Source organism: Mobula hypostoma, chromosome 3 (genome assembly GCF_963921235.1).
Source record: "Mobula hypostoma chromosome 3, sMobHyp1.1, whole genome shotgun sequence".
Classification (NCBI taxonomy): domain Eukaryota; kingdom Metazoa; phylum Chordata; class Chondrichthyes; order Myliobatiformes; family Myliobatidae; genus Mobula; species Mobula hypostoma.
Window position 1 is genome coordinate 228,354,244 of NC_086099.1, and position 26,834 is coordinate 228,381,077.

At 46.4% G+C, this 26,834-nt stretch overlaps 1 protein-coding gene across 5 annotated transcripts in view; it reads right to left on the reverse strand.

The window, feature by feature from the left end:
* Window positions 1-26,834, reverse strand: part of shrprbck1r (sharpin and rbck1 related) — an 82,718-nt gene that overhangs the window by 21,495 nt on the left and 34,389 nt on the right. For 4 of the 5 annotated variants that reach the window (XM_063044688.1, XM_063044690.1, XM_063044689.1 and 1 more), the window contains exons 3-8: window positions 23,269-23,403; window positions 21,234-21,375; window positions 18,338-18,428; window positions 13,661-13,958; window positions 11,007-11,164; window positions 10,046-10,216 (exon numbers count right to left, since the gene is read on the reverse strand). In XM_063044688.1, coding sequence (XP_062900758.1) covers window positions 10,046-10,216; window positions 11,007-11,164; window positions 13,661-13,958; window positions 18,338-18,428; window positions 21,234-21,375; window positions 23,269-23,403 — 995 coding nt within the window. The remainder of the gene's footprint in view (window positions 1-10,045; window positions 10,217-11,006; window positions 11,165-13,660; window positions 13,959-18,337; window positions 18,429-21,233; window positions 21,376-23,268; window positions 23,404-26,834) is intronic. The other variant, XM_063044687.1, reaches the window with a different exon arrangement.

Sequence of the window (26,834 nt, forward strand, 5' to 3'; positions counted from 1 at the left end):
TTATTTTCACCATGGATATCCAGTCCCTATATACTTCTAATAGCACACAAACAATTGTACTTTTCATGTTTTTATTGAACACATTTGGTCCAGGTTGGAAAACGTATGTGAACCCTTGTATTTAATAACTGGTAGAACTTCTTTTAGCAGCAATAACCTCCACCAAACGTTTCCTGCAGCTGCCGATCAGACTCCACAACAACGAGGGGGAATTTTAGACCGTTCCCCCATACAAATCTGTTCCAGTTCATATTTCTGGGATACCTTGCATGAACAGCCCACTTCAGGTCATGCCACATTATCTCAATTGTATTAAGGTCTGGACTATGACTTGGCCATTCCAAAACATAAATTTTCTTCTTTTTAAACCACTCTGTTGTTGATTTACTCTTGCGTTTCAGATCATTGTCTTGTTGCATCATCCAACTTCTACTGAGCTTTAGGTGACGGACTGCCACCCTGACATTCTCCTGTAAAATGTCTCTATACAATTTTGAATTCATTGTTCCCTCAACGATTGGAAGCTGTCCAGGCCCTGAGGCAGCAAGGCAGCCCCAAACCGTGATGCTCCTTCCACCATGCTTCACAGTTGCGATGAGGTTTTGGTGTTGGTGTGCAGTGTCCTTTTTTCCCTCCATACATTTCTGCCAAGAAGTTCAATTTTTCCTCTAATCTGTCCACAGAACATTGTCCCAGAAATGTTGTGGAATATTCAGGGGGTATTTTGCAAACTTGAGATATGCAGCAATTTTTTTTTTTGGAGAGCAGTAGTTTCCTCCGAGGTGTCCTCAGGCCATAAGACAGAGGAGCAGAATTAGGCTGTTCACCCATCCAGTCTGCTCCGCCATTCCATCATGGCTGATCCCGGATCCCATTCAACCCCAGACACCTGCCCTCTCGCCATATACTTTGATACCCTGAAATGATCAACTTCCACCTTAAATATACCCACGGATTTGGCCTCCACTGCAGTCTGTGGCAGAACATTCGGCAGATTCACTACTCTCTGGCTAAAAAAATTCCTCCTTACCTCTATTCTAAAAGGTCACCCCTCAATTTTGAGGCTGTGCCCTCTAGTTCTGGATACCCCCACCACAGGAAACAACCTCTCCAAATTCACCCTCTCTAGTTTTTCCATGAACACCATTCTTGTTCAGTGCTTTTCTTATAGAAACATAGAAACATAGAAAATAGGTGCAGGAGTAGGCCATTCGGCCCTTCGAGCCTGCACCGCCATTTATTATGATCATGGCTGATCATCCAACTCAGAACCCTGTACCAGCCTTCCTTCCATACCCCCTGACCCCCGTAGCCACAAGGGCCTTATCTAACTCCCTCTTAAATATAGCCAATAAACTGGCCTTAACTGTTTCCTGTGGCAGAAAATTCCACAGATTCACCATTCTCTGTGTGAAGAAGTTTTTCCTCATCTCAGTCCTAAAAGGCTTCCCCCTTATCCTCAAACTGTGACCCCTCGTTCTGGACTTCCCCAACATCGGGAACAATCTTCCTGCATCTAGCCTGTCCAATCCCTTTAGAATTTTATACGGTTCAATAAGATCCCCCCTCAATCTTCTAAATTCCAGAGAGTATAAGCCTAGTCAATCCAGTCTTTCATCATATGAAAGTCCTGCCATCCCAGGAATCAATCTGATGAACCTCCTTTGTACTCCCTCTATGGCAAGAATGTCTTTCCTCAGATTAGGGGACCAAAACTGCACACAATACTCCAGGTGTGGTCTCACCAAGGCCTTGTACAACCGCAGTAGAACCTCCCTGCTCCTGTACTCGAATCCTCTTGCTATGAATGCCAACATACCATTCGCCTTTTTCACCGCCTGCTGTACCTGCATGCCCACTTTCAATGACTGGTGTATAATGACACCCAGGTCTCGTTGCACCTCCCCTTTTCCTAATTGGTGACCATTCAGATAATAATCTGTTTTCCTATTCTTGCTACCAAAGTGGATAACCTCACATTTATCCACATTAAATTGCATCTGCCATGAATTTGCCCACTCACCTAACCTATCCAAGTCACCCTGCATCCTCTTAGCATCCTCCTCACAGCTAACATTGCCGCCCAGCTTCGTGTCATCTGCAAACTTGGAGATGCTGCATTTAATTCCCTCGTCTAAGTCATTAATATATATTGTAAACAACTGGGGTCCCAGCACTGAGCCTTGTGGTACCCCACTAGTCACTGCCTGCCATTCTGAAAAGGTCCCGTTTATTCCCACTCTTTGCTTCCTGTCTGCCAACCAATTCTTTATCCACATCAATACCTTACCCCCAATACTGTGTGCTTTAAGATGGCACACTAATCTCCTGTGTGGGACCTTGTCAAAAGCCTTTTGAAAATCCAGATATACCACATCCACTGGTTCTCCCCTATCCACTCTACTAGTTACATCCTCAAAAAATTCTATGAGATTCGTCAGACGTGATTTTCCTTTCACAAATCCATGCTGACTTTGTCCGATGATTTCACCGCTTTCCAGATGTGCTGTTATCACATCTTTGATAACTGACTCCAGCAGTTTCCCCACCACTGACGTTAGGCTAACCGGTCTATAATTCCCCGGTTTCTCTCTCCCTCCTTTTTTAAAAAGCAGGGTTACATTAGCCACCCTCCAATCCTTGGGAACTAATCCAGAATCTAAAGAGTTTTGAAAAATTATCACTAATGCATCCACTATTTCTTGGGCTACTTCCTTAAGTATTCTGGGATGCAGACCATCTGGCCCTGGGGATTTATCTGCCTTTAATCCCTTCAATTTACCTAACACCACTTCCCTACTAACACATATTTCCCTCAGTTCCTCCATCTCACTGGACCCTCGGTCCCCAACTATTTTCGGAAGATTATTTATGCCCTCCTTAGTGAAGACAGAACCAAAGTAGTTATTCAATTGGTCTGCCATGTCCTTGTTCCCCATGATCAATTCACCTGTTTCTGACGGTAAGGGACCTACATTTGTCTCAGGCAGTGCATTCCACACACCAACCACTCTCTGAGTAAAAATCCTTCCTCTAATATCCCCCTTGAACTTCCCACCCCTTACCTTAAAGCCATGTCCTCTTGTATTGAGCAGAGGTGCCCTGGGGAAGAGGTGCTGGCTATCCACTCTATCTATTCCTCTTATTATCTTGTACACCTCTATCATGTCTCCTCTCATCCTCCTTCTCTCCAAAGAGTAAAGCCCTAGCTCCCTCAATCTCTGATCATAATGCATACTCTCTAAACCAGGGGTTTGCTGTTACCCGTGGGTTTTCACCTCCCTCAGCATTGCACATTGTACTCTCGATGTGATCTTTGTAGGACACTCACTCCTAGGGAGAGTAGCAACAGTATTGAATTTCCTCCATTTGGAGACAATTTCTCTTGCTGTGGACTGATGAACATTCAGGTCTTTAGAAATGTGTTTGTAGCCTTCTCCAGCTTCATGCATCTCTACAATCCTTCTTTGGTCCTCTGAAAGTTGTTTTGATCGAGGCAAAAAACAGATCTTTCTTAAGAGCAAGCTCTGTCAGTAAGCTGACTTTGTGTGTCTATTAATAGAGCAGGTCTCCTCTACAACTCACACTCCAATCTCAGCTCTCTGACTGGAACACCTGACTCTAAATAGCTTTTGTAGAAGGCATTACCCCAGAGGTTCACATACTTTTGTGAACCTGGATGGTGATTGTTTAAATGGTCTACTCAGTATTGACAGGACATAGTACAATTATTTGTGTGCATTAGTTTAGGCAGGTTGTGTTTGTCTATTATTGTGATTTAGATGAGGATTAGACCACTTATGAGAAATGAATGAAGAAAAACAGGTCATTTGAAAGGGTTCACAAACTTTTTCTTGCAACTGTACCTGACTGACTTAGAACTAGGAAGGCAACAGATGATATACACACAGAAACACGGACAAATGGGTTTGTGTTCCTTAAAGCTCGGGGTATTGAAATGAAAATTCAAAGCTGCTCACAATCTTTTAAGGAATGAATAAAGGAGAATGGTTTCCTGAGGACACAGAATTTAGCTGAACAGTAAGGAGAATCCAATTCACATTTAACGTGTGTCAGGGTCACAGGGAAGGAGCTAGGAACTTGGGCAGGTATACAAATAGGAAAGGTGTAGCGGGTTATGGGCCAGCTGGGACTAGCTTAGAGCAGTTGTACTGAAGGGACTTGTTCCCGTGCCGTATCACAGGCACTAACCCCCCCACCGTTACGGATCGTCAAAAGGTAGTGCTTCCATCATTAAGGACTCTAACCATCCAGAACAAACCTTCTCATTTCTGCAATCAGGGAGGAGAACAGGAGCCTGAAGACTCACACTCAACAAGACTTTCCCCTTCATCAGATTTCTGAATAGTCTATGAATACTACTTTAGGTTTTGGACTATTTACCAATTTTGTAATTTATAGTAATTTCAAGTCTTTACACCGGACAACTGCCGCAAAACAAATTTCACCTCAGAGGGCTGTAAACTCAGGCAGCTCCATCATGGGCACTAGCTCATTAAGGTTATCTTCAGAAGGCGATGCCTCAAAAAGGTAGCGTCCGTCACCCTCACCACCCTGGACCTGCCCTCTTCTCACTGACACAATCAAAGATGGCTTACAGGAACCTGAAGAAACACTCTCAATGTTTTAAGAACAGTTTCTTCCTCTCCAAGGAACACACACAAGATGCTGGAGGAACTCAGCAAGCCAGGCAGTCTATGGAAAAAAATACAGTCGACGTTTCAGGCCGAGACTCTTTGGCAGAACTGAACCATCGACTGTACTCTTTTCCATTGATGCTGTCTGGCCTGCTGAGCTCCTCCAGCATTTTATGTGTGTTGCTCAGATTTCCAGCATCTGCAGATTTTCTCTTGTGATTGTCTTCTCCACTTTCTGATTTCTGAACAGTTCGTGAACACCACCTCACTAGTTGCACAATGTATTTATTTTTTTATAAATGGAAAGTGACAGAGCAGACTTGGTGGGCTGAACGCCTGCATTCTGCTCCTGTGTCTTACAGTAATTTGTTACGCTTGCACTGTATTGCTGCCATAAAAACTCTCAACAGTGATAATGATTCTGACTGTAACTTGGGCTAACGATCAGCTTCCTCATTGTGTTAAATCTATGAATTCCAACCCCTGACCTGAGGTGGGACAGGACTCAGGCAGAACCAAAAATACAAACTGAAATTAAACAACCAACAATTATAATTCATAGAGTGTTTTGACTTTAATTTGACCATAAAAACAAACAACAAAATAGAGACTTTAGGCTAAGGTTTCTATAATTTTACATTCTGGGAGTAATGTACAGGCCTTGTGCCGGCCGGTTTGGAAAGGACTGAGATGGTGATGATTCTCAGCAGAGTGCGGGTCATCCATGCGGCCTCTGTGTAGCCCTGAGCGGGGGCTGCCTGCTGAGTCAAAGGGTCACGGTTGATCTGTGGGGCAGCTTCAGAAGCTCAGTACCGGTGAAAGCTGGAACCATCCCCCCTCCTCGCGGCACCAGAATCCAGTGGATGGGTGAGGGGAGGTGCAGGTCAGTTGGAAGACGGCAGCCTGTCAGTCCCTGCCGGGGTCAGTTTGAGCTGGTCTAAAGTGGGCAACCACGCCTCCATTCTTCCTTTCTCCTGTTGATTCAAACAAAAAGCAAGAGGAGAATGAATGAATGGCAGGAGCCTGGAGACTGTCCTATACAGAGTCCATTAAGACTATTGAGTCAAGTCTGCTCCACCATTCCATCATGGCTGATTTATTATCCCTCTCAACCCCATTCTCCTGCCTTCTCCCTGTAACTTTTGACACCCTTACTAATCAAGTACCTATCAACCTCTAAACATACTCGATGACTTGGCCTCCATGTGAATTCAACAGATTCACCACCTTCTAGCTAAAGGAATTCATCCCCATTTCTTCTAAAGGGCCTTCCTTGGATTCTGACGCGTGCCCTCTGGTCCTAGACATCCCCACCATAGGAACATCCTCTCCACATCTTCGCCTTTCAATATTCAGTAGGGTTCATGAGATTTCCCCTTATGCTTCTAAACTCCAGTGAGTACAGGCCACAGCCACCAAATGCTCCAGAGAGACTGAGGGGTGTGGGTATATGATTCCCTGAAAGTGGAGACAGGTAGGTAGAATGGTGAAGAAGGCAGTTAATACATCGGCCTTCACCAGTCAGGGCAGTGAGTACAGGAGCTGGGACATCATGGTACAGCTGTTTAAGACCGCAGTGATTCTCCACTGGTAGTATTGTGCGCAGTTCTGGTCACCAGCTACGAGGAGGTCATTAAACTGGGGAGAGTGCCAGAAGAATTCACAAGGACGTCACTGGGTCTGGAGGGCTGAAGTCTACAGGAGAAGCTGAACAGTCTGAGACTCTTTCATGCAGTGAACGAGGCTGAAGGATGACCTTATAGAGCCGGCGTTTCCAGCCTTTATGCCAGGGGCCAACACCATTAGGCAAGTCGGGAACCTGGTTTATAAAATCCTGAGGGGCTGAGATAAGACCACAGGGTTCAGGATGGTACAGGTTTAAAGTGAGAAGGGCACTTGGGCACCACAGCAGCCTCGCAGTTAGTGTGACACTATTACAGCTCAGGGGGCACCGGCACTCCTTCAATTTCAGCACCGTCCATAAGGAGTCTGTACATTCTCGCTGCGGCCGTGTGGGTCTCCTCCTACGTTCCAAATTCCTATCAGTTAGTGGGTTAACTGGTCGTTGTAAGTTGTCCTGTGCTCAGACTCGTGTAAAATAGCTGCTGGGCAGTGCTGTTAGGGCCCATTTCGCACTGTATCTCCAAATAAATAAAAGGTATCTGAGAGGCACAGAGGGTGGTGGGCATGTGGAAGACCTTCCGGAGGTGGGTACACTTACAAACTACAACACTTGGACAGATCCATTAGAGAATAAGGGTCAAATGGGATCGCTCTGTAGGGCAGTTTGGCAGGCAAGGCCAAACTGACCAAAGGGCCTGTTTTCTCTGTTGTGTGACCCTGTGACTAAGAGCCTGCTCACCCCAAAGTGCCAAGGTAGAGATTTAATGCTCACTGGGGCTAACAGCAACAATCAGAGTGCATCACTGACACACTGGGCCGCATGCCAGCTGGTTACAGGCAAAGTTAGTCTGGTACCTGGGTGTACTGTCAACACACACATCATCCTGCTCTGTCCACGAAACTACAAACACCAGCAAACAGAAAAAGGGAGGCCATTTGTGCCCGCTGTTCCATTCTAGAAGGGTCGTAGGGCACAGGAAGAGGCCTTTCAACTTAATGACTATACTGACCCAGGTGCCCACCTGGGCTGGTCCCATCTGCCCCCCGCGGTTTGGCCTGTATCCCTCTAAACTTTTCCTACCCACGTTCCTGGCCCTGAGACTTGACCTCTGCGCCACCTTCCTGCAGTGACCCCACGCCTCGTGCTCCCTTCTTATCCAACAACTTATCAATCGATTTCTGTCACCCAGGCATTGGAAATTAGGGTGTTCAAGGATCAACTTTACCCGCCGTATACATTTACGTTTTTGAAGTTTGCTGCGGCCTATTGGCACAAGTTTAGAACCAGAATCCGTGGCTTATATGATGTGAAATTTGTTTTGTGGCAGCAGTATATTGCAAAGACAAGAAATTACTGTAACTTGTACACTGAATAAATAGTGCAAAGAAAAGGAATAACAATGTTGTGTTCATGGGTTCCTAACTCTGCCATGGGCAGACTGTGAAAGGAGGAGTGTTGAGCATCAGACCATATGATACAGGAGCAGAATTAGGCCATTTGGCCCATTGAGCCTGCTCTGTCATTTTATTATGGCACGCACTTCCCCACACTGTACTCCATCTGCCACTTCTTCATCCATTCCCCCATCTGTCCATGTCCTTCTGCAGCCTCTCCACTTCCTCAAAACTACCTGCCCCTCTATTTATCTTAATATCATCAACAAAGCCAACAGTTCCATCATCAAAGTCATTGACATATAATGTAAAAAGAACAGTCTCAACACAGACCCCTGTGGAACACCACAAGTCACCGGCAGCCAACCTGAAACGGCTCCCATTATTCCCACTCTTTACCTCCTGCCAATCAGCCCCTCTTTATCCGTGCTAGAGTCTTTCCTGTAATACCATGGGCTTGTAGCTTGTTAAGCAACTTCATGTGTGACACCTTATTATCTGCCTACAAGTAGCCCGAAACCACATCCTTAACAAACGACTCTCAACATCTTTCCATTCACTGAGGTCAGACTAACTGGCCTATAATTTCCTTTCTTCTGCCTTTCTTCCTTCTTGAAGAGTGGAGTGACATTTGCAATTTCCAGTCTTCCACAACCACTGCAAAATCTAGTGATTCTTGAAAGATCATCACTAATGCCTCCAGTCTCTTCAGCTACCTCCTTCAGAACCCTGGGGTGTACACCATCTGGTCCAAGTGACTTATCTACCTTCAGATCTTGCAGTTTCCCAAGAACCTTCCCCCTAGGAATAGCGACTTCATACACTTCATGCCCCGACACATGGAACGTCCACCGTACTGCTAATGTCTTCCACAGTGAAGACTGATCTACCTTCAGACCTTTCAGTTTCCCAAGAACCTTCTCTCAAGTTATGGTAACTTCACACACTTCATGCCCCCCTGACAACTGGAACTTCCGCCGTACTGCTAATGTCTTCCAGAGTGAATACTGATGCGAAACACTTATTCAGTTCATCCCCCATTACTACCTCTCCAACACTGTTTTCCAGCAGTCTGATATCCACTCTCACCTCTCTTTTACACTTTATGTATCTGAAGAAACTTTTGGTATCCTCTTTAATATTATTTGCTACTTTACTTTCATATTCCATCTTTTCCTTCTAAATGACTTTTTTTTAGTTGCTCGCAAGCCCAGTTACAGAAACTCATCCCTGGGAGAGGAAGGATCTGACACCAGGAAGGTGGGCTACACGTGGGGACAGTGTGAAACACTGATTCAGAACCAAGGACTCTGGCTAGCTGCTGTCTGTGGCCTTTGCCCCTTGCCCCAGTAGGGGTGATGGGATTAAGTAAGTTCATGGATTCATGGACAGTTCCGAAATCTGATGGTGATGGTGAAGGGGAAGAAGCTGTTACTACTATTTAGATTAGTTCAGCACAGCATTGTGGGCCGAAGAGCCTGTTCCTGAGCTGTACTGTTTGATATTCACTCTGAGCACAGATCACCCACCCCACTCGCACATAACACCATCATCATTTTGCAGGCAGTGACGCACACCTGAGGACCTATTACTGTTGGTATACAATAGCAGGCACAACTCCATCCCAGAGTAGGGAGGTTTTATTGCTGCAGTGGATGCTGGGTAACACACACGCCATTAGTGGGATGCTAGGGGGCGTTTCTGAAAGCCCAGTAGATGCCAGTGCGTATGGTTCAGGTATAATTTCACATGCTTGCCTCTATTAGTCATAGCATTAAGTTCAAAAGTCAGGAAGTTTATAAAACTCTAGTTAGGCCACACCTGGAATACTGCATACAGTTTTGGTCACTCCATTATAGGAAGGATGTTGAGACTTTAGAGAGGGTGCAGAAGGGGTTTACCAGGATGCTGCCTGGATTAGAGGCTGTGTGCTGTAATGAGCAAACAGGTTGTTTTTGCTGGAGTGGCGGAGGCTGAGGGAAGATGTGATGGAGGTTTATACAATTATGAGAGGGATAGATAGAGTAGACAGACAGTATCTTTTTCCAGGGTTGAACTGTCCAATTCCAGAGGGCAGGCATTGAAGGTGAGAGGGGGTAATTTCAAAGGAGATGCGAGAGGCAAGCTTTTTAACTCAGAGAAGTGGGCGACTGGAATGCATTGCCTGGGGTGCTGGTAGAGGCAGAGACATTAGAGACTTCTAAAAGACTTTTAAATAGGCACAGGAATGTGAGGAAAATGGAAGGATATAGCCATTATATAGGCAAAAGAAATTAGTTAGCCATTTGATTAATAGTTTAATGGGTCTGGCACAACTCTGTGGGTGAGAGGGCCTGTTCCTGTGCTGTACTGGTCTACGTTCACTATACCTGCTGTGATCTCAGCAACGCCTCCTCCTGCAGCATACGGCAGAACTCCTTGTCGCTGAGCGCATACTCGTCTGGCACCACGTAGTCCTGCGGCCGGGGATTGCTGCACATTTCACAGCCAGGCCGGGTGGGTTTGTTTATGAAGGTACACTGTGTGCAGGCCCAACCTTTCTGTCAGACACAAAGAGAAAACACCCTGTGATTGGGGAGGCTTGGAGAGAACACTGTCACCTTACAACATCAAAAGGAGCAGGAGGAGGGCATCTGGCTCTTCATGTCTGCTTCCTTCACCCCCACTCAACACGGAAGCAGGCCATTCAGCCATCAGGTGCATGCTGACCCGTCTCCCAGCACTTCTACACATAAGCATTTCAAATTTAGAATGGGTTAGATGAGATTAGCTTTATTTATCACAGGTACAGTGAAACATACAGTGAAATGCGTTGGTTGTATCAACGACAGACACAGTCTGAGGGTGTGCTGCCCCACTTCCCGTGTCAACATAGCCCACAACTTACTAACCCTAACACTTAGCGTAGATCTTGGAATGTGATAGAGGAATCCCACACTGTCACAGGGAGAATGTACCAACAGCGGGGGATTCAACCTGGGTCACTGGCGTAAAGCATTACACCAACCACTACGCTACCTAACTGGTATAAATGCTGTCTGCGACCCAGCATCCACAACTCTCTTCTGAGTGTGGGCCAGAGACTCACCACTCCCTTGGTGAAAGTCCCCCACAGATCCCCACGAAATCTCCATAACAAGCTGTCAGAGGGAGAGGTAGAGGGGGGTACAGTTTCAACTTTTACAAGACACATGGACAGGTAATGGCTAGGAAAGGATTAGAGGGATATGAGCCAAATGCTTAGAAAGGCAACTTGGTCAGCATGAGGGGTAGGGTCGAATGGCGACCATTAACACGGCGAGGACGTTGCCCGGTTTCGGGGGTACCTACCTGCACAGACCGCAGCATGGGAGAAGGCTGCTGCAAGGGCTGGCTCCTTGCCTCCTGTGAGACAAGTGGCTGATGTGACAGCAGCTCCAGATTGAGACACTGGGCATTGTTACTGGCGTCCATCCTTCCCTCCCTGTGCATCAACGCTGCTCCACCTGCTGGGACACACACAGACACACCAGTCACCAACTCCTTTCTGAAGCCAGTGTGTAACACCTCCAACCAGAATTAAATGAAGTAAAATCTGTTCTGCAGCAGCAGCACAGTACAAAGACAAAAATCACTATAAATAACAAAAATAAATACATAGTGCAAAACAAAAAGGAATAATGAGGGACTTTTCATGGATTCAGAAATCTGATGGTGGAGAGGAAGAAGCTGTTCCTGAAGGTTATTGGGGTCTCCCTACCTTCTGTCCAAGACCTCTTTCAGAGTCGATGCCTCCAGAAGACACGGTACATCATTAAAGACCCCTCACACCCTCTCCATGAACTGTTTGTTCTTCTGCCATCAGGCAAACATTACAGGAGCATCAAAACTAAAACCACAAGGCTACTAAACAGCTTCCTCCCACAGGCAGTCAGACTGCTAAATAGCTGCTCCATCTGACTCTGCTTTGGACACTTTTAACTTGCACTGGACACTTATAACTGATTTTAACTGACATGTGGCTGTGGTGTTTTACTATTTATTGTTATGTTTATTATTTAGTGTTGCGTTTGATATGTTATGATTGCACTGCTCCTGGGAAACGCTGTCTCATTCTGCCCTGCAGAGCTGATGTACGGTTAGAATGACAATAGAGTTTTTTGAATCTTTTGAATCTTTGAATCACTGAGTGTGTGTCTTCAGGCTCCTGTATCTCGTCCCTGATGGTAGCAATGAGAAGAGGGCCGTCCTGGGTGATGGGGGTCCTTAATGATGGAATTGGAATTGGATTATTACTGTCATATGTACTGAGTTACAGTGAAAAGCTTGTCTTGCACACTTTTTATACAGAACAGATCATTACACAGTGTGTTGGTCTAGAATAAGGTAACATCAGAACATAAGAAATAGGAGCAGGAGTTGGCCATCGGGCCCATCGAGCCTGCCCCACCATTCAATAAGATCATGGCTGATCTGGCCATGGACTCATCTCCACCTCTCTGCCTTTTCCCTATAACTCTTAATTCCCCTACAGTGCAAGAATCTATCCAACTTTGTCTTAAATATATTTACTGAGGTAGCCTCCACTGCTTCATTGGGCAGAGAATTCCACAGATTCACCACCCTCTGGGAAAAGCAGTTCCTCCTCACCTCCATCCTACATCTACTCCCACGAATCCTGAGGCTATGTCCCCTAGTTCTAGTCTCACCTACCAGTGGAAACAACTTTCCTGCCTCTATCTTATCTATCCCTTTCATAATTTTATATGTTTCTATAAGATCTCCTCTCATTCTTCTGAATTCCAGTGAGTACAGTCCCAGGTGACCCAATCTCTCCTCATAGTCTAACCCCCTCATCTCTGGAATTAACCTGGTGAACCTCCTCTGCACCCCCTCCAAAGCCAGTATATCCTTCCTCAAGTAAGGAGACCAGAACTGCACACAGTACTCTGTACAGTTGCAGCATACCCTCCCTGCTCTTAAATTCAATCCCTCTAGCAATGAAGGCCAATATCCCATTTGCCTTCTTGATAGCCTGCTGCACCTGCAAACCAACCTTTTGTGATTTATGCACAAGCACTCCCAAGTCCCTCTGCACAGCAGCATGCTGCAATCTTTTACCATTTAAATAGTAATCTGTTCTTCCATTTTCCCTTCCAAAATGGATGACCTCACATTTATCAACATTGTACTCCAGACCCTTGCCCACTCACTTAACCCATCTATATCCCTCTGCAGGCTCTCCGTATCTTCTGCACAATCCTGTGATTGGACAGCAAGGGCCCGTAACCGCGCTGGAAGGGTCAGTAACCGCGCCGGAAGGGCCCGTGACCGCGCCAGAAGGGTCCGTAACCACGCCGGAAGGGCCCGTGACTGTGCCGGAAGGGTCCGTAACCGCGCCGGAAGGGCCTGTAACCGCGCGCGCGCAACCGCGCTGGAAGGGCCTGTGACCGCGCCGGAAGGGCCCGTGACCACGCCGGAAGGGCCCGTGACTGTGCCGGAAGGGTCCGTAACCGCGCCGGAAGGGCCTGTAACCGCACGCGCGCAACCGCGCTGGAAGGGCCTGTGACCGCGCCGGAAGGGCCCGTGACCGCGCCGGATGAGCCTGTAACCACGCTGTGTCTCTAAATAACATAAATTGGACAGCAACGGTCCCTCGGTAGGGGTGTTCAAAACTAAGGGGCACAGACTTAGAGTGGGAGAGAAAAGATTTCAAAGGGACCTAATGGGCAGATTTTTCACTGAGAGGTGGGGGGTGTGTGGAATGGGTTGCTGGAGGAAGTGGCAGAGAGACTTATAATGGTACCATTGGAGGAGCCCTTGGTTAGGAACATGGAGGGGCAGAGCTTGGAGGGACATGGATGGAACGAAGAAAAGTGGGACTAGCTGGGTGGGCATGGTCTGGTTAGACCAGAGGGCCTGTATCTGTGCTGTATTGCTCTACAGTTCCAGAGAGACACCTGTTGACCGCACTTTAACCCTGTGGACTAGGTGAGGTGACGCACCTTTCACTGTAGGTAATCTGCTTGGTAACGTGTTACAACCCCTCCTCTCACTGGCCGGAAGACTCTCCCTTCTGAAGAGGTCGGTGAGCGGCTCCCCGTTGGACATGACAGCAAAGGCCTGGTCCTCCTCGTACTGATGCCGTGGCAGGCCGGCCATCTTGGCTGACAGCAGATAGAGGAAGGCTGGGTCTCCATCCCTCTTCACCCCGTACGAGCTCAGAGTCCTGTGGTCAGCCGCCAGGCACTGTCCGATGATCCAGCGCTGGACGCTGGGGTGGAATCCAAAATCTTGGAATACCTAGCACACAGCAACAACAGCAACATTTCACTGATGGAGCTCCTTTTAAGGCAACAGTGCAGAGAAGCATCAGCAAACACAGTTCGCAACAGGTGATGGACGGCCAAGAGTTCGCGATCGAGGAAGTTTGAAAGCTGTGGGGTTTGTGAGAGGAAAGAGCCTTGGCACTTCTGGGTAACACTGTGATGGAAATCCACGTATATCAGGGACGTAACATGTCACTCCACCCATAAGAGGCGGGATTCCCTGCTGGCCACCCACTGCAATTTGACTTCCCCTTCCGTTGTGGCAGTACGTGGCCTCCCCTACTGCCACGATGAGGCTATTTATATATTGGAGGAGCAACACCTCATTTCATCCGGGTAGTCTCCAACCTATTGGCATGATCATTGAGTTCTCTTACTTATGGTCATTTCTTCCCATTCTGCCTTCTCGTTTTTTCTATTTTGGTTCCCCTCTCACCTGCCCATTACCTCCCTTTGGATCCCCTCCTTCCCTCTCTCCCATGGTCTCCCTCCTCTCTTATCAGATTCCTTCTTCAGCCATTTCCCTCTTCCACCTACCACCTCTTAGCTTCTAACTTCATCCGCACACCCACTTTCCACCGCACCTGGTCTCACCCTTCACCTGCTCTCGTACTCACTTCCTTATTCTGGCTTCTGCTCCCTTCATCTCCTATCCTGGTAAAGGGTCTCAGCCCAAAAAGTCAACTGTTTATTCCTCTGCATAGATCTGGCCTGATGTGCTGAGTTCTTCCAGCATTTTGTGCCTGTTGCTTACAGACAATGGAGTTGGTTTCCTGAAAGAGATGTCACACATGGAGAGGGTGGTGAATGTGCCTTTAGGATCACTGGCCTTTCCTCAGTCAGGGCACGGAGTATAGAAGTCAGGATGTTATGTAGCAGCTGGGGATGACACATTTGGAATATTGTGTTCAGTTTTGGTCACCCTGCCATTGAGCTGGCAAGAGTGCAGAGGAGATTTATGAAGACGCTGTTGGCGCTTGAGGGACTGAGGAATGAACAGAGAGTGAGCAGGTTGGGACATTTTTCATCGAAGTGCAAGGGTGATTGTATAGACAAGTACAAGATCATGAGGGGCACAGATAGGGAGAACGCGCACAAACCCTTTCCCCGCAGGTCTGGGGAATCGAGAACCGGGGGCTCAGTTTTAAGGTGAGAGGGGAGAGATTTAATACAAACCTGAGGGGCAACTCCTCAGCTGGAGGGTGGTATGCCCTGGTAGTGTGGCAGTTAGCATGGTGCTATTACTGCTCGGGGTATTCTGGACTTTGGAGCTCAGTTCTGGGGTAGTTCTGTAAGGAGACATTTCATTCTCCCTGTGGAATGTGTGGGCTTTCCTGTTTCCTCCCACAGTCTAAAGACGTACCAGGTGGATTAATTGGTCACTGTAAGTTGTCCCATGATTAGGTTAGAGTTAATCAGATTTGTTGGGAGGGAAGGGTGAACAGATTGGCTTGAAGGACTGGACAGGCTTACTCCACAGTGCATCAGTAAATAAAATAAAAACATGGAACCAGCTGCCAGAAGAAGTGGTTGACAACATCTAAAAGGTACTAAAGGTGACAGGGAGATGGACAGGAAAGGTTTAAAGTGTAATGGGTCAAATGCCAGCAAATGGGACTAATTCAGATGAGAATCTTAGTCAGTATAGACCAGTTGGGCTGAAGGGTTTCTGTGCTATATGACTATATCTAGCATTTCCCTTTTATCAACAAGAACTTTAATAGGAAAAGTTATTGTATCTGTCCAAACAGGGACAGTGAACCTTTTTGAAAGCGTGTGCCCAAACTGACGATAATAGTCATAGAGAAGTAAAGCACAGAAGCAGGCCCTTTGGCCCATCTAGTCCATGCCAAAACATTTTAAATGCCTACTCCCATCGACCTGCACTGGGACCACAGCCCTCCATACCCCTACATCCATGTACCACTCCAAACTTCTCTTAAATGCTGAATTCAAACTTGCATCCATCCACCACTTCCTCTGGCAGCTCGTTCCACACTCACCATCCTCTGAGTGAAGAACTTTCCCTCATGTTCCCCTTAAATATTTCACCTTTCACCCTTAACCCAAGACATCCAGTTGAAGCCTCACCCAACCTCAGTAAAAAAAAGTCTGCTTGCATTTACCCTATCTATATATCTCATAATTTTGTATAAGTCTATAAAATCTCCCTAAAAAAATTCTCATGTGCCGTGGTAATTTTGAGCAGAGATTACCACTGATTAATGAATTGGTAACAATTATTATGGACTTTTTTTTATATAAGGAAAAAAGACGAGTCCTGTTGCTAACAAGAGAAAATCTGCAGATGCTGGAAATCCAAGCAACACACGCAAACTGCTGGAGGAAATCAGCAGGCCGGGAAACATCTATGGAAAAGAGTACAGTCGATGTTTCAGGTTGAGACCCTTCAGCAGAACTGAGGAAAAAAAAGATGAGGAGTGGATTTAAAAGGTGGGGGGAGGAAAGTGAGAGAGACACAAGGAGATAGGTGAAACCAGGAGGGGGAGGGGTGAAGTAAAGAGCTGGGAAATTGATTGACGAAAGGGGTACAGGGCTGGAAAAGGGTGAGTCTGACAGGAGAGGTCAGAAGCCGGAAGGCAGGAAGGCAAAAGGAAGGGAGAAAAGGGGGGAGGAGCACCAGAGGGAGGTGATGGGCAGGCAAGGAGATGAGGTGAGGGAGGGAAAGGGAATGGGGAATGGTGGAGGAGAGGGAGGGCATTACCGTAAGTTCGAGAAATTGATGTTTGTCGTTGAACCCCTCCTTCACCATTCCCCATCCCTCCCCCCCACCCAGTTTCACCTTTCACCTTGTGATTCTGTCTCCCCTCTCCCCATCTTTTAAATCAACTCCTCAGCCTTTTTTCCTCCAGTCCTTCCCAAGGGTTTTCAACCCAAAACATCGACTGTACTTTTTTCCATTGATGCTACCTGGCCTGCTGAGCTCCTCCAGCATTTTGACTGAGTCCTGTTGTTAATTTCTGTTTATTTTTTGTTTTACTATTAATAAAGATACAGCAGAGACAGATTGAAATAAGTGAAGCATTTTAGCATATTATAGGTGGAGTTTAATGGACCGAGGGGGAAGACTGCAATCCACTGGCCAACAGAATATTTGCACATGACATCTTACGCAGGCCTGCCATAGATTCGCCACCAGTGTCTTATAGAAGACACTTCGACAGGTACACGGACAGAACGATTAAAGATATCAGCCTAATTGGACTAGCCATTGGTCAGTGGGCACATCTTGGGCCGTAAGACTCATTTCCCTGCTGTTAAATTGGCAAACACAAAACATTCTGCAGAAGCAGGAAATCTCAAACAAACACTCACAAACGCTGGAGGAACTCAGCGGGTCAGAAAGCATCTATAGAGAGGGATAACTGTTGAGCCAAGATCCTTCATCAGAACTGGAAAGGAGGGGGGCAGGAGCCAGAACAAGAGGATGGGAGGCAAAGAAATCCCAGATGACAGGTGAGAGGTGAGATCAGGTGAGGGGGAAGATGGAAGAGGTAAAGGGCTGAAAGAGGAACCTAACAGGAGAGGGCAGTGGACAGTGGGAGAAAGAGAAGGAAGAGGGGCACCCGAGGGAGGTGATGGGCAGGTAAGCAGAAGAAAAGGGCAAGAGGGAGCCCGAATGGGGAATGGAGAATGGAGAATGGCAAATTAATTTATTATTGTCACGTGTACCGAGATGCAGCAAGAAAGCTTGTCTTGCAAACTGTTCATCCAGATCAAATCATAACAGTGCATTGAGGCAGGACAAGGTAAAACAATAACAGAATGCAGAATACAGCAAAAGACAATAAGGTGCAAGGCCATAACAAGGTAGACTGGAGTCAAGAGTCCACCTTATCCGGCTTTTTCCACTGAGGTTGGGTGAGACTACAACTAGAGATCATGGGTTAAGGGTAAAAGGCGAAATGTTTAAGGGGAAGACGAAGGGGAACTTCTTCACTCAAAGTGTGGAACGAGCTTCCAGTGGAAGTGGTGGATGCCGGTTTGGTTTAACAGAAATTTGCACAGGTACGTGGTTGGGTGAGGTATGGAGGGCTAAGGTCCTAGTGCAGGTAGGCAGATTCATAGTTCAGTATGAATTCGATGGGCCAAAGGGCCTGTTTCTATGACTTTTATCATACTAGGGAACCATTTAACTGTCTTACAAACGCAGGGTACAAGCTGTCTTTGAGCCTGCTGCATAATTATTTTCTCAAACACATTTCCATTTTGTCACCCACAGTGACACCACTCTTCAAAATGTTCTGCTGCCGATTACTGACTGATGAATTCCAACATTCTCCCAGTTGCTACCTGAAGCTGCCCCCAAGCACAGAACCAGCGTTTAATTACCTGCTGCTTTAACGTGAAGATGGTGGCGTAGGGAAAGATCTTCACAAGAATTGTGGCAGAAGAGGTGGCGTCCTCCACTCCGACTCTCAGACTGGGGGAAAAGGAAGAGGGAATATTGCTTTAGACATGCAGATCTCTGTCCTCACTGAACTTGCAACAGTCTCCCAGCCTGCCACACTTTCTGATCCTCCCTCAAACAACTTTCACACCATTCGGCCCACTTCCCATACTGGTTTCATGCCAACATCTCTGAATATCTATCCTGGGCCCCAACATATTGATGCAATTACAAGACAGTGGCTATATTTCATTAGGAGTTTGAGGAAAATTGGTACATCACCAAAGACTAGCAGATTTCTACAGAAGTACCATGGAGAGCATCCTAACTGGTTGCATCACAGTCTGGTATGGAGGGGTCACGGCACAGGAACAGAAAGAACTGCAGAAAGTGATAAACTCAGCCAGGTCCATCAATGGCACCAGCCACCCCGGTACTGAGGGCATCCTCAAAAAGATGGCATCCATCACCAGGGACCCCTAAAACCCAGAGCATGCCCATCAAGGACATGATACAGGAGTCTTAAGAAACGTGCTCAACATTTTGGGAACAGCTTCTTCCCCTCCACCATCAGATTTCTGAATGGACAATGAACATATAATATAAACATACATATTTCTTACAGTAATTGAGGGTATATTTTGTGCCTTGCTAAGTACTGCTGCCACTAAACACCATGTTTCACAACATATGCAGTGATAATAACCCTGACTCTGATCCCTAGAGTCGGAGGTTCGGTAGGGTGAAGGTGTTATTACCCAGGGACCGTGCAGAGTGAACTGGGCAAGAGGCTGTGAAATGTGGGACAGGGCTCACATCCACACAGTGTCTGGGGGCCCTGACGGGAACTTCACCACCATGTTTTGCAGCATGGTAGTGTAGCGATTAACGAATCCAGCGATCTGGGTTCAATTCCTGCCACTCTCCGTAAGACGTCTGTACGTTCCACCCGTGACAAACTTCAGGACATACAATTGAAAAAAGAAGTTTGCACCCTTTGAAATTACCTGGTTTTCTGCATTAATTATTCATAAGATGTGGACCATTCTTCATCTAAGTCACAATAACAGACAAAACACAATCTGCCTAAACTAATAGCACACAAAAAATTGTACTTTTCATGTCTTTATTGAGCACATTATTTAATCATTCACAGTCCAGGTTGGAAAAAGTAGGTGAACCCATGTATTTAGTAACTGGTAGAACCTCCTGTAGCAGCAATAACCTCCACCAAAGTTTCCTGTAGCTGCTGATCTGATTTGCACATCAGCAAGGAGGAACTTTACACCATTTCTCCATACAAAACTATTTCAGTTCATCAATACTTCTGGGATACCTTGCATATCTTCAGGTTATGCCATAGCATCTCAATGTATTAAGGTCTGAACTCTGACTTGGCCATTCCAAAATACAAATTTTCTTCTTTTTAAACCATTCTGTTGTTGATTTACTCTTGTGTTTTGGATTATTGTCTTGTTGCATCATCCAACTTCTACTGAGCTTTAGGTGACGGACTGCCACCCTGACATTCTCCTGTAAAATGTCTCGATACAATTTTGAATTCATTGTTCCCTCAGCGATTGGAAGCTGTCCAGGCCCTGAGGCAGCAAAGCAGACCCAAACCGTGATGCTCCTTCCACTGTGCTTCACAGCTGGGATGAGGTTTTGGTGTTGGTGTGTAGTGTCCTTTTTCCTCCAAACATAGCTGTGTACATTTCTGCCAGCAAGCTCAACTTTTGTCTCATCTGTCCACAGAATGTTGTCCCAGAAGTGATGTGGAGCATCCAGTTGGTCTTTTGCCAACCAGACTGATTCCTGGGATGGCAGGTCTTTCATATGAAGAAAGTCTGGATGAACTGGGCTTGTACTCGTTGGAATTTAGAAGATTGAGGGGGGATCTGATTGAAACGTATAAGATCCTAAAGGGATTGGACAGGCTAGATGCGGGAAGATTGTTCCCGATGTTGGGGAGGTCTAGAACGAGGGGTCACAGTTTGAGGATAGAGGGGAAGCCTTTTAGGACCGAGGTTAGGAAAAACTTCTTCACACAGAGAGTGGTGAATCTGTGGAATTCTCTGCCACAGCAAACTGTTGAGGCCAGTTCATTAGCTATGTTTAAAAGGAAGTTAGATATGGCCCTTGTGGCTACAGGGGTCAGGGGGTATGGAGGGAAGGCTGGGTTCTGAGTTGGATGATCAGCCATGATCATAATAAATGGCGGTGCAGGCTCGAAGGGCCGAATGGCCTACTCCTGCACCTATTTTCTATGTTTCTATGTTTCTAAGACATGCAGCAATGTTTTTGTTTTTTTGGAGAGCAGTGGCCTCCTCCACATAGAGAGTATTGCATACATTTCTGGTCACCCTATTATAGGAAGCATGTTGAGACTTCGGAGAGGGTGCAGAAGAGGCTTACTAGGACGCTGCCTGGATCAGAAGGCATGTGCTATAACAACACGTTGGACAAGCTTGGGGTATTTTCTCTGGAGTGGTGGAGGCTAAGGCGAGATCTAACAGAGGTTTATAAGGTTATGAGAGACATAGAGAGAGCAGAGAGATAGGGTAATTTCAAAGGAGATGTGAGGGCAAGTTTTTTTTAAAAACAAAGAGTGGTGGGTGCCTGGAATGCACTGCCTGGCATGGTGGTAGAGGCAGATACTTTGGAGATGATTAGATAAGCACATGAATTGAAGGAAAATGGAAGGATATGGACATTGTGTAGGCAGAACAGGTTAGTTTAGTTGCCCATTTAACTACTAATTTAAGGGTTCAGCACAACATTGTCAGTGGGGTGACCTGTTCCTGTGCTGTACTGGTCACAGTTGAAGTCTACACTTACCTGATCTGCTGACTTGGATAGCAAACATCCTTTAGGGAGACTCCCAGGCAAGCCTTCTGCCGTGCGAGAATCACTGCGCACTCTGACGACAAGGCACAATCACCTGCTTCTATTGCCCGGGCCAGTCGCAAACTCAGATCCTCTACAGTTACAGACAAAAGACATTTCAGTCAGAATTAATAAAAACAGAAGCAAGAGACCCAACAACACCTATGTCAGACAAAAATTTCTCATTATAGGGACCTCACTGAATAAACATAACTTCGCCCATTTCATCCCATCACACACTCCCCACATCAGACACAGAGTGAAGCTCCCTCCACACCGTCCCACCACACACCCTCCTGGGGTCAGACACAGAGTGACGCTCCCTCCACACTGCCCCATCACACACTCCCAGGGTCAGATACAGAAAGAAGCTCCCTCCACACCGTCCCATCACATACTCCCCAGGTCAGACACAGAGTGAAGCTCCCTCCAGACCGGTCCCATCACACACAGAGCGAAGCTCCCTCCACACTGTCCCATCACACACTCCCAGGGTCAGATAAACTGAAACTCCCTCCACACTGTCCCATCACACACTCCCCAGGTCAGACATAGAGTGAATCTCCCTCCACACCGTCCCATCACACACTCCCGGGGTCAGACACAAGAGTGAAACTCCCTCTGCACCATCCCATCACACACTCCCAGGACAGAAAGCCCTATGTGCAAGGAATACTTTCTGACTCCCACCCGATCAGGTCTGTGCCATACAGGGAAACCGTTGCTGGCCACCCAGTCTAATCCAACATCCCAATACGATGTTCCCTCTGCAGAGCAAATCCAAACGCACACCCCTTCAGATAACTGAAGCTTTCTCGTATCCTTTTCACTTATTGATTGAGATACAGTGAGGAACATCCGGCCCTTTCAGCCGCGTACCCAACAACCCATCGATTTAACTCTAACCTAATCACAGGACAATTTTCAACGACCTATTAACCCAGTATCCAGTATGTCTTTGGACTGTGGGAGGAAACGCACATGGTTATGAGGAGGACGTGCAGACTCCTTACAGAGGATGCCAGGAATGAACTCTGACGCCCTGTGCTGTAACAGAGTTGCATTACCCACCACACTGTTGTCAGTTCTGCACATTGGATAATGTGGAGAGGGGCTGTAAATTATCCTGAAGCCAATTTTTTTTTTTTTTTTTTGCGAGTTAAAGACATTCATAAGTGAAGAGAAACGATGCATATTCCATCTGGGCAGCCTCCAACCTGATGACATGAACATAGATTTCTTGAATTTATGGTAATCTCCTTATCTGCCCATCACCTGCCTCTGGTGGTCCTATTTCCCTTTCTTCTGTGGCCTTCTCTCTTCTCCAATCAGATTGTCCCTTCTCCATCTCCTTCACCGATCAACTTCAAAGCTCTTCACTTCACCCCTCTGCCCCCTCCCGGTTCCACCTTCCACTGTACTTCCTCCTCCCTTCCCCCCACCCTCTTCCACTGATTTCTTATCTCTTTATCTTCTCATTTCTCCAAGTCCTGATGAAGGACCTCAGCCTGAAATGTCAACCGTTTATTCCCCTCCACAGATGCTACCTGGCCTGCTGAGCTCCTCCAGCATGTTGTGTGTGCTGCTTGGATTTCCAGCATCTGCAGATTTTCTCTTCTTTGCCATTTTAGAATTACTCACAATGCTGCTCATTAAAGAAAACCACTGGAATATTTAAAGGGCGAAAAAGAGTGGTGATGTAAATGAGAAGGTATCGCAGTTGACCTGGGGAAAAACCGGCAGATACTGGAAAACCAAAACAACAGATGAACAAGCTGTCAGCAAGCAGAAGAACGTACGTAGAGGATGCTGGAGTTGAACTCCAAGCTTTGACACCCCCAGCTGTAATTGTGTCATACTACCTGCTACACCACTGTGGCATCTGCAGTAGTGCCATGGCAACCTAGCCTAGTCTCTTCAAGACTGCTACCTCCTTCCTGAGGTGTGGGGTGAGAATTAAGCGTAGGTACCAGGACTGCCGTTGTACCTGTTTGGGCTAGGTCTATTCCTGGCTTCGGGACGTCTGCACTTGCTCTGGGTGGGTCCTCCCCAAACCTTGGGCTCCCCTTGGCCACTGTCTGCAGCGAGGGACTGTGGTTCTGTTGACCAGCTGTGGATATAGCTGCAAGAAAACAAGTCAATTCCCATCAGGCCATGGGTAACATCTCAGGGCAGCAGAAACAACAATAATATTTATAGAGCACTTTTTATACAGACAAATTCAAAACATTTTACAATAGGATAAAAGTACAAAAGTAAAATAAAAATATTAACATCAACATTAAGAATAAACATGAAAATAAAAGAATTTATTACTTTATTTAGGACTTTATTCCCTAGAGCATAGAAGATTCAGGTGAGATTTGATAGAGGTATACAAAATTATGAGGGGTATGGATAGGGTAAATGCAAGCAGGCTTTATCCACTGAGGATGGGTGAGACTAGAATTGGAGGTCATGGGCTAAGGGTGAAAGGTGGAAAGTTTAAAGGGAGCATGAGGGGAAACTTCTTCACCCAGAGGGTGCTGCAAGTGTGGACCGAGCTGCCAGGGGAAGTGATGATGTGGGGTTAATCACAACATTTAAGAAAAGTTGGAATGTACATGGATGTGATGGATGTGAGGGATGTGGAGGGCTATGGTCCAGGTACAGGTTCATGGAACTAGGTAGATTAGTGCTTTGGCACAGACTAGATTGGCTGAAAGGTCTATTTCTGTACTGTAGTGTTTTGCAACTCTAAAATACGAAAAAGATGTTAGTTAAAGCAAGGTTAGATAAATAGGTTTTGAGCTGATGTTAAAAAGTGCCAACTGAACCTGTATCCCTTATAGTTTTAGGTTTTGAATTCCAGTTTAGGAACGTAGTTCAAAAAAGCTGACCCGCCAATAATCTTTTGAGGGAAACAACAGGAATTCTGCAGATGCTGGAAATTCAAGCAACACACATCAAAGTTGCTGGTGAACGCAGCAGGCCAAGCAGCATCTGTAGGAAGAGGTGCAGTCGACGTTTCAGGCTGAGACCCTTCGTCAGGACTAACTGGCCGAAATCTTTTGAGGGAGATAGTTTAAGTTGAAGAGGTTTAAGATTTTGAGCAGGATTAGAAAACAAAAACAATTCTGTGCTGTACTCCGGTCCCAGATCATTGAGAGCTTTAAAAACAAGTAAGGGAACTTCAAAATTGATTTTCTAAAAGATACAGGAAGCCGACACAGAGTAGTTAGGACAGGAGTGATATGTTCCCTTGTCCTGGTTTGAGTTAAAAGTCCAGCAGCAGCATTCTGAATGAGGTGAAGTTTGTCAGTAGATTGCTTTGGAAGGCTAGTAAAAAGTGTACTGCAGTAATCTGGTCTGTTTGATACAAAAGTGTGAATTAATTTTCCAGCATCATCCTGTGATGGACACAGACATGCCTTTGCAATATTTCCTGTGTAGGAATGTTGCTCTAGTCACTTTCTTTATGTGGGATTTAAACTTCAAATCAGAATCAAGGATAACTTGTTACTTCTGATGTTACAAGTGGAGCAAAGTTCCCAAGTTTATCAAGAAATTTATCTTTTATGGCTTAGGGACTTCAGCTTTATCTTCATTTAGTTTTAGGAAATACCATGATATCCCCAGGACAGTAGCACACCATCAACTTGATGTCCACAACACGTATTATCTCCCTATGCCAGATTCCACGTAGGAAACGTGGCTGCAGGTCAGGGATGCAAGTGTGTTTAAGGAGACAGGGTTTTAAACTCCCAATCACGAATATCTTGCTGTCAAACATGCATTCTATGCTGACTAAAATCGATGATCTTATTCAAAAAGCGAGCAGGTTGAGAAGGGGTGGTCATTCCTTCGGCAGTTTGAATGGGCAGTTTAATTAATTTAATTAACTTAGGAGTAGGTAATGGAGGCAGCAGTTAGGGCAGTCGAATGCTCCGTTTGCAGTATGTGGGAAGTCAGGGACAGCACAATCGTCCCTGATGACTACACCTGCAAAAGGTGCATCCAGCTGCAGCTCCTGACAAACCGAGTTAGGGAATTGGAGCTGGATATAGATGAACTTCGGATCATTTGGGAGGCAGAGGCAGAAATAAACAGGAGTTACAGGGAGATAGTCACCCCTAAAAGTCAGGAGACAGGTAGCTGGGTGACTGTCAGGTGAGGGAAGGGGAATAGACAGAAAGAGCAGAGCACCCCTGTGGCCGTTCCCATCAACAATAAGTATATCATTTTGGATACTGTTGGTGGGGACGACCTACCAGGGACAAGTTGCAGTGGTCCTGTCTCTGGCACCCAGACTGGACCCTCAGCTCAGAAGGGAAGGAGGGAAAAGAGGAGAGCAGTAGTGATAGGGGATTCTATAGTTAGGGGGACAGATAAGAGGTTCTATGGGAGAGATTGAGAATCCCGGATGGTCTGTTGCCTCCTTGGTGTCAGGGTCCGCGATATCTCGGATCGAGTTCTCGGTAATCTCAAGAGGGCAGGTGAGCAGCCAGATGTCGTGGTCCATGTAGGGACCATTGAGGTGGATAGGAAGAGTGAGGAGGTCCTGCAAAGAGAGTTTAGGGAGTTAGGTGCAAAGTTGAAGGACAGAACCTCCGGGGTTGCAATCTCAGGGTTGCTACTCGTGCCACGTGCTAGTGAGGCTAGAAATGGGAAGATAATGCAGTTAAATATGTGGCTAAGGAGATGGTGCAGGAGAGAGGGCTTTACCTTTCTGGACAATTGGGCTTCGTTCCAGGGAAGGTAGGACCTGTTCCAACGGGACGGGTTGCACCTGAACTGGAGGGGGACTAACATCCTTGTGGGAAGGTTTGCTAGCGCTGCTCCGGGGGGTTTAAACTAGATTTGCAGGGGGAGGGGAACTAGAGTGTTAGAGCAGATAGCGATGTGGAGGAGGATAAAGACCATGTGGGAACTGCAAATATAGCGCATGGAGTAAAGCCAGATCTAACATATAAAGAGGCTTTGAGGAAAGAGAAGCAGAATAAAGGGTGTAAAGGTAGTAAGGTAGAAGGGCTAAAGTGCGTGTATCTCAATGCAAGAAGCATCAGGAATAAAGGTGATGAACTGAGAGCTTGGATACATACATGGAATTATGATGTAGTGGCCATTACAGAGACTTGGCTGGCACCAGGGCAGGAATGGATTCTCAATATTCCTGGATTTCAGTGCTTTAAAAGGGATAGAGAGGGGTTTGTTAAGTGTGTCCAGGATGGATTCCTGTCACAAAATGTTGACAGGCCAACGGGGGAATGCCATACTAGATCTAGTATTAGGTAACAAACCAGGTCAAGTCACAGATCTCTCAGTGGGTGAGCATCTGGGGGACAGTGACCACCGCTCCCTGGCCTTTAACATTATCATGGAAAAGGACAGAATCAGAGAGGACGAGAAAATTTTTAATTGGGGAAGGGCAAATTATCAGGCTATAATGCTTGAACTTGCTGGTGTGAATTGGGATGATGTTTTTGCAGGGAAATGTACTTTGGACATGTGGTCGATGTTTAAGGATCTCTTGCAGGATGTTAGGGATAAATTTGTCCCAGTGAGGAAAATACA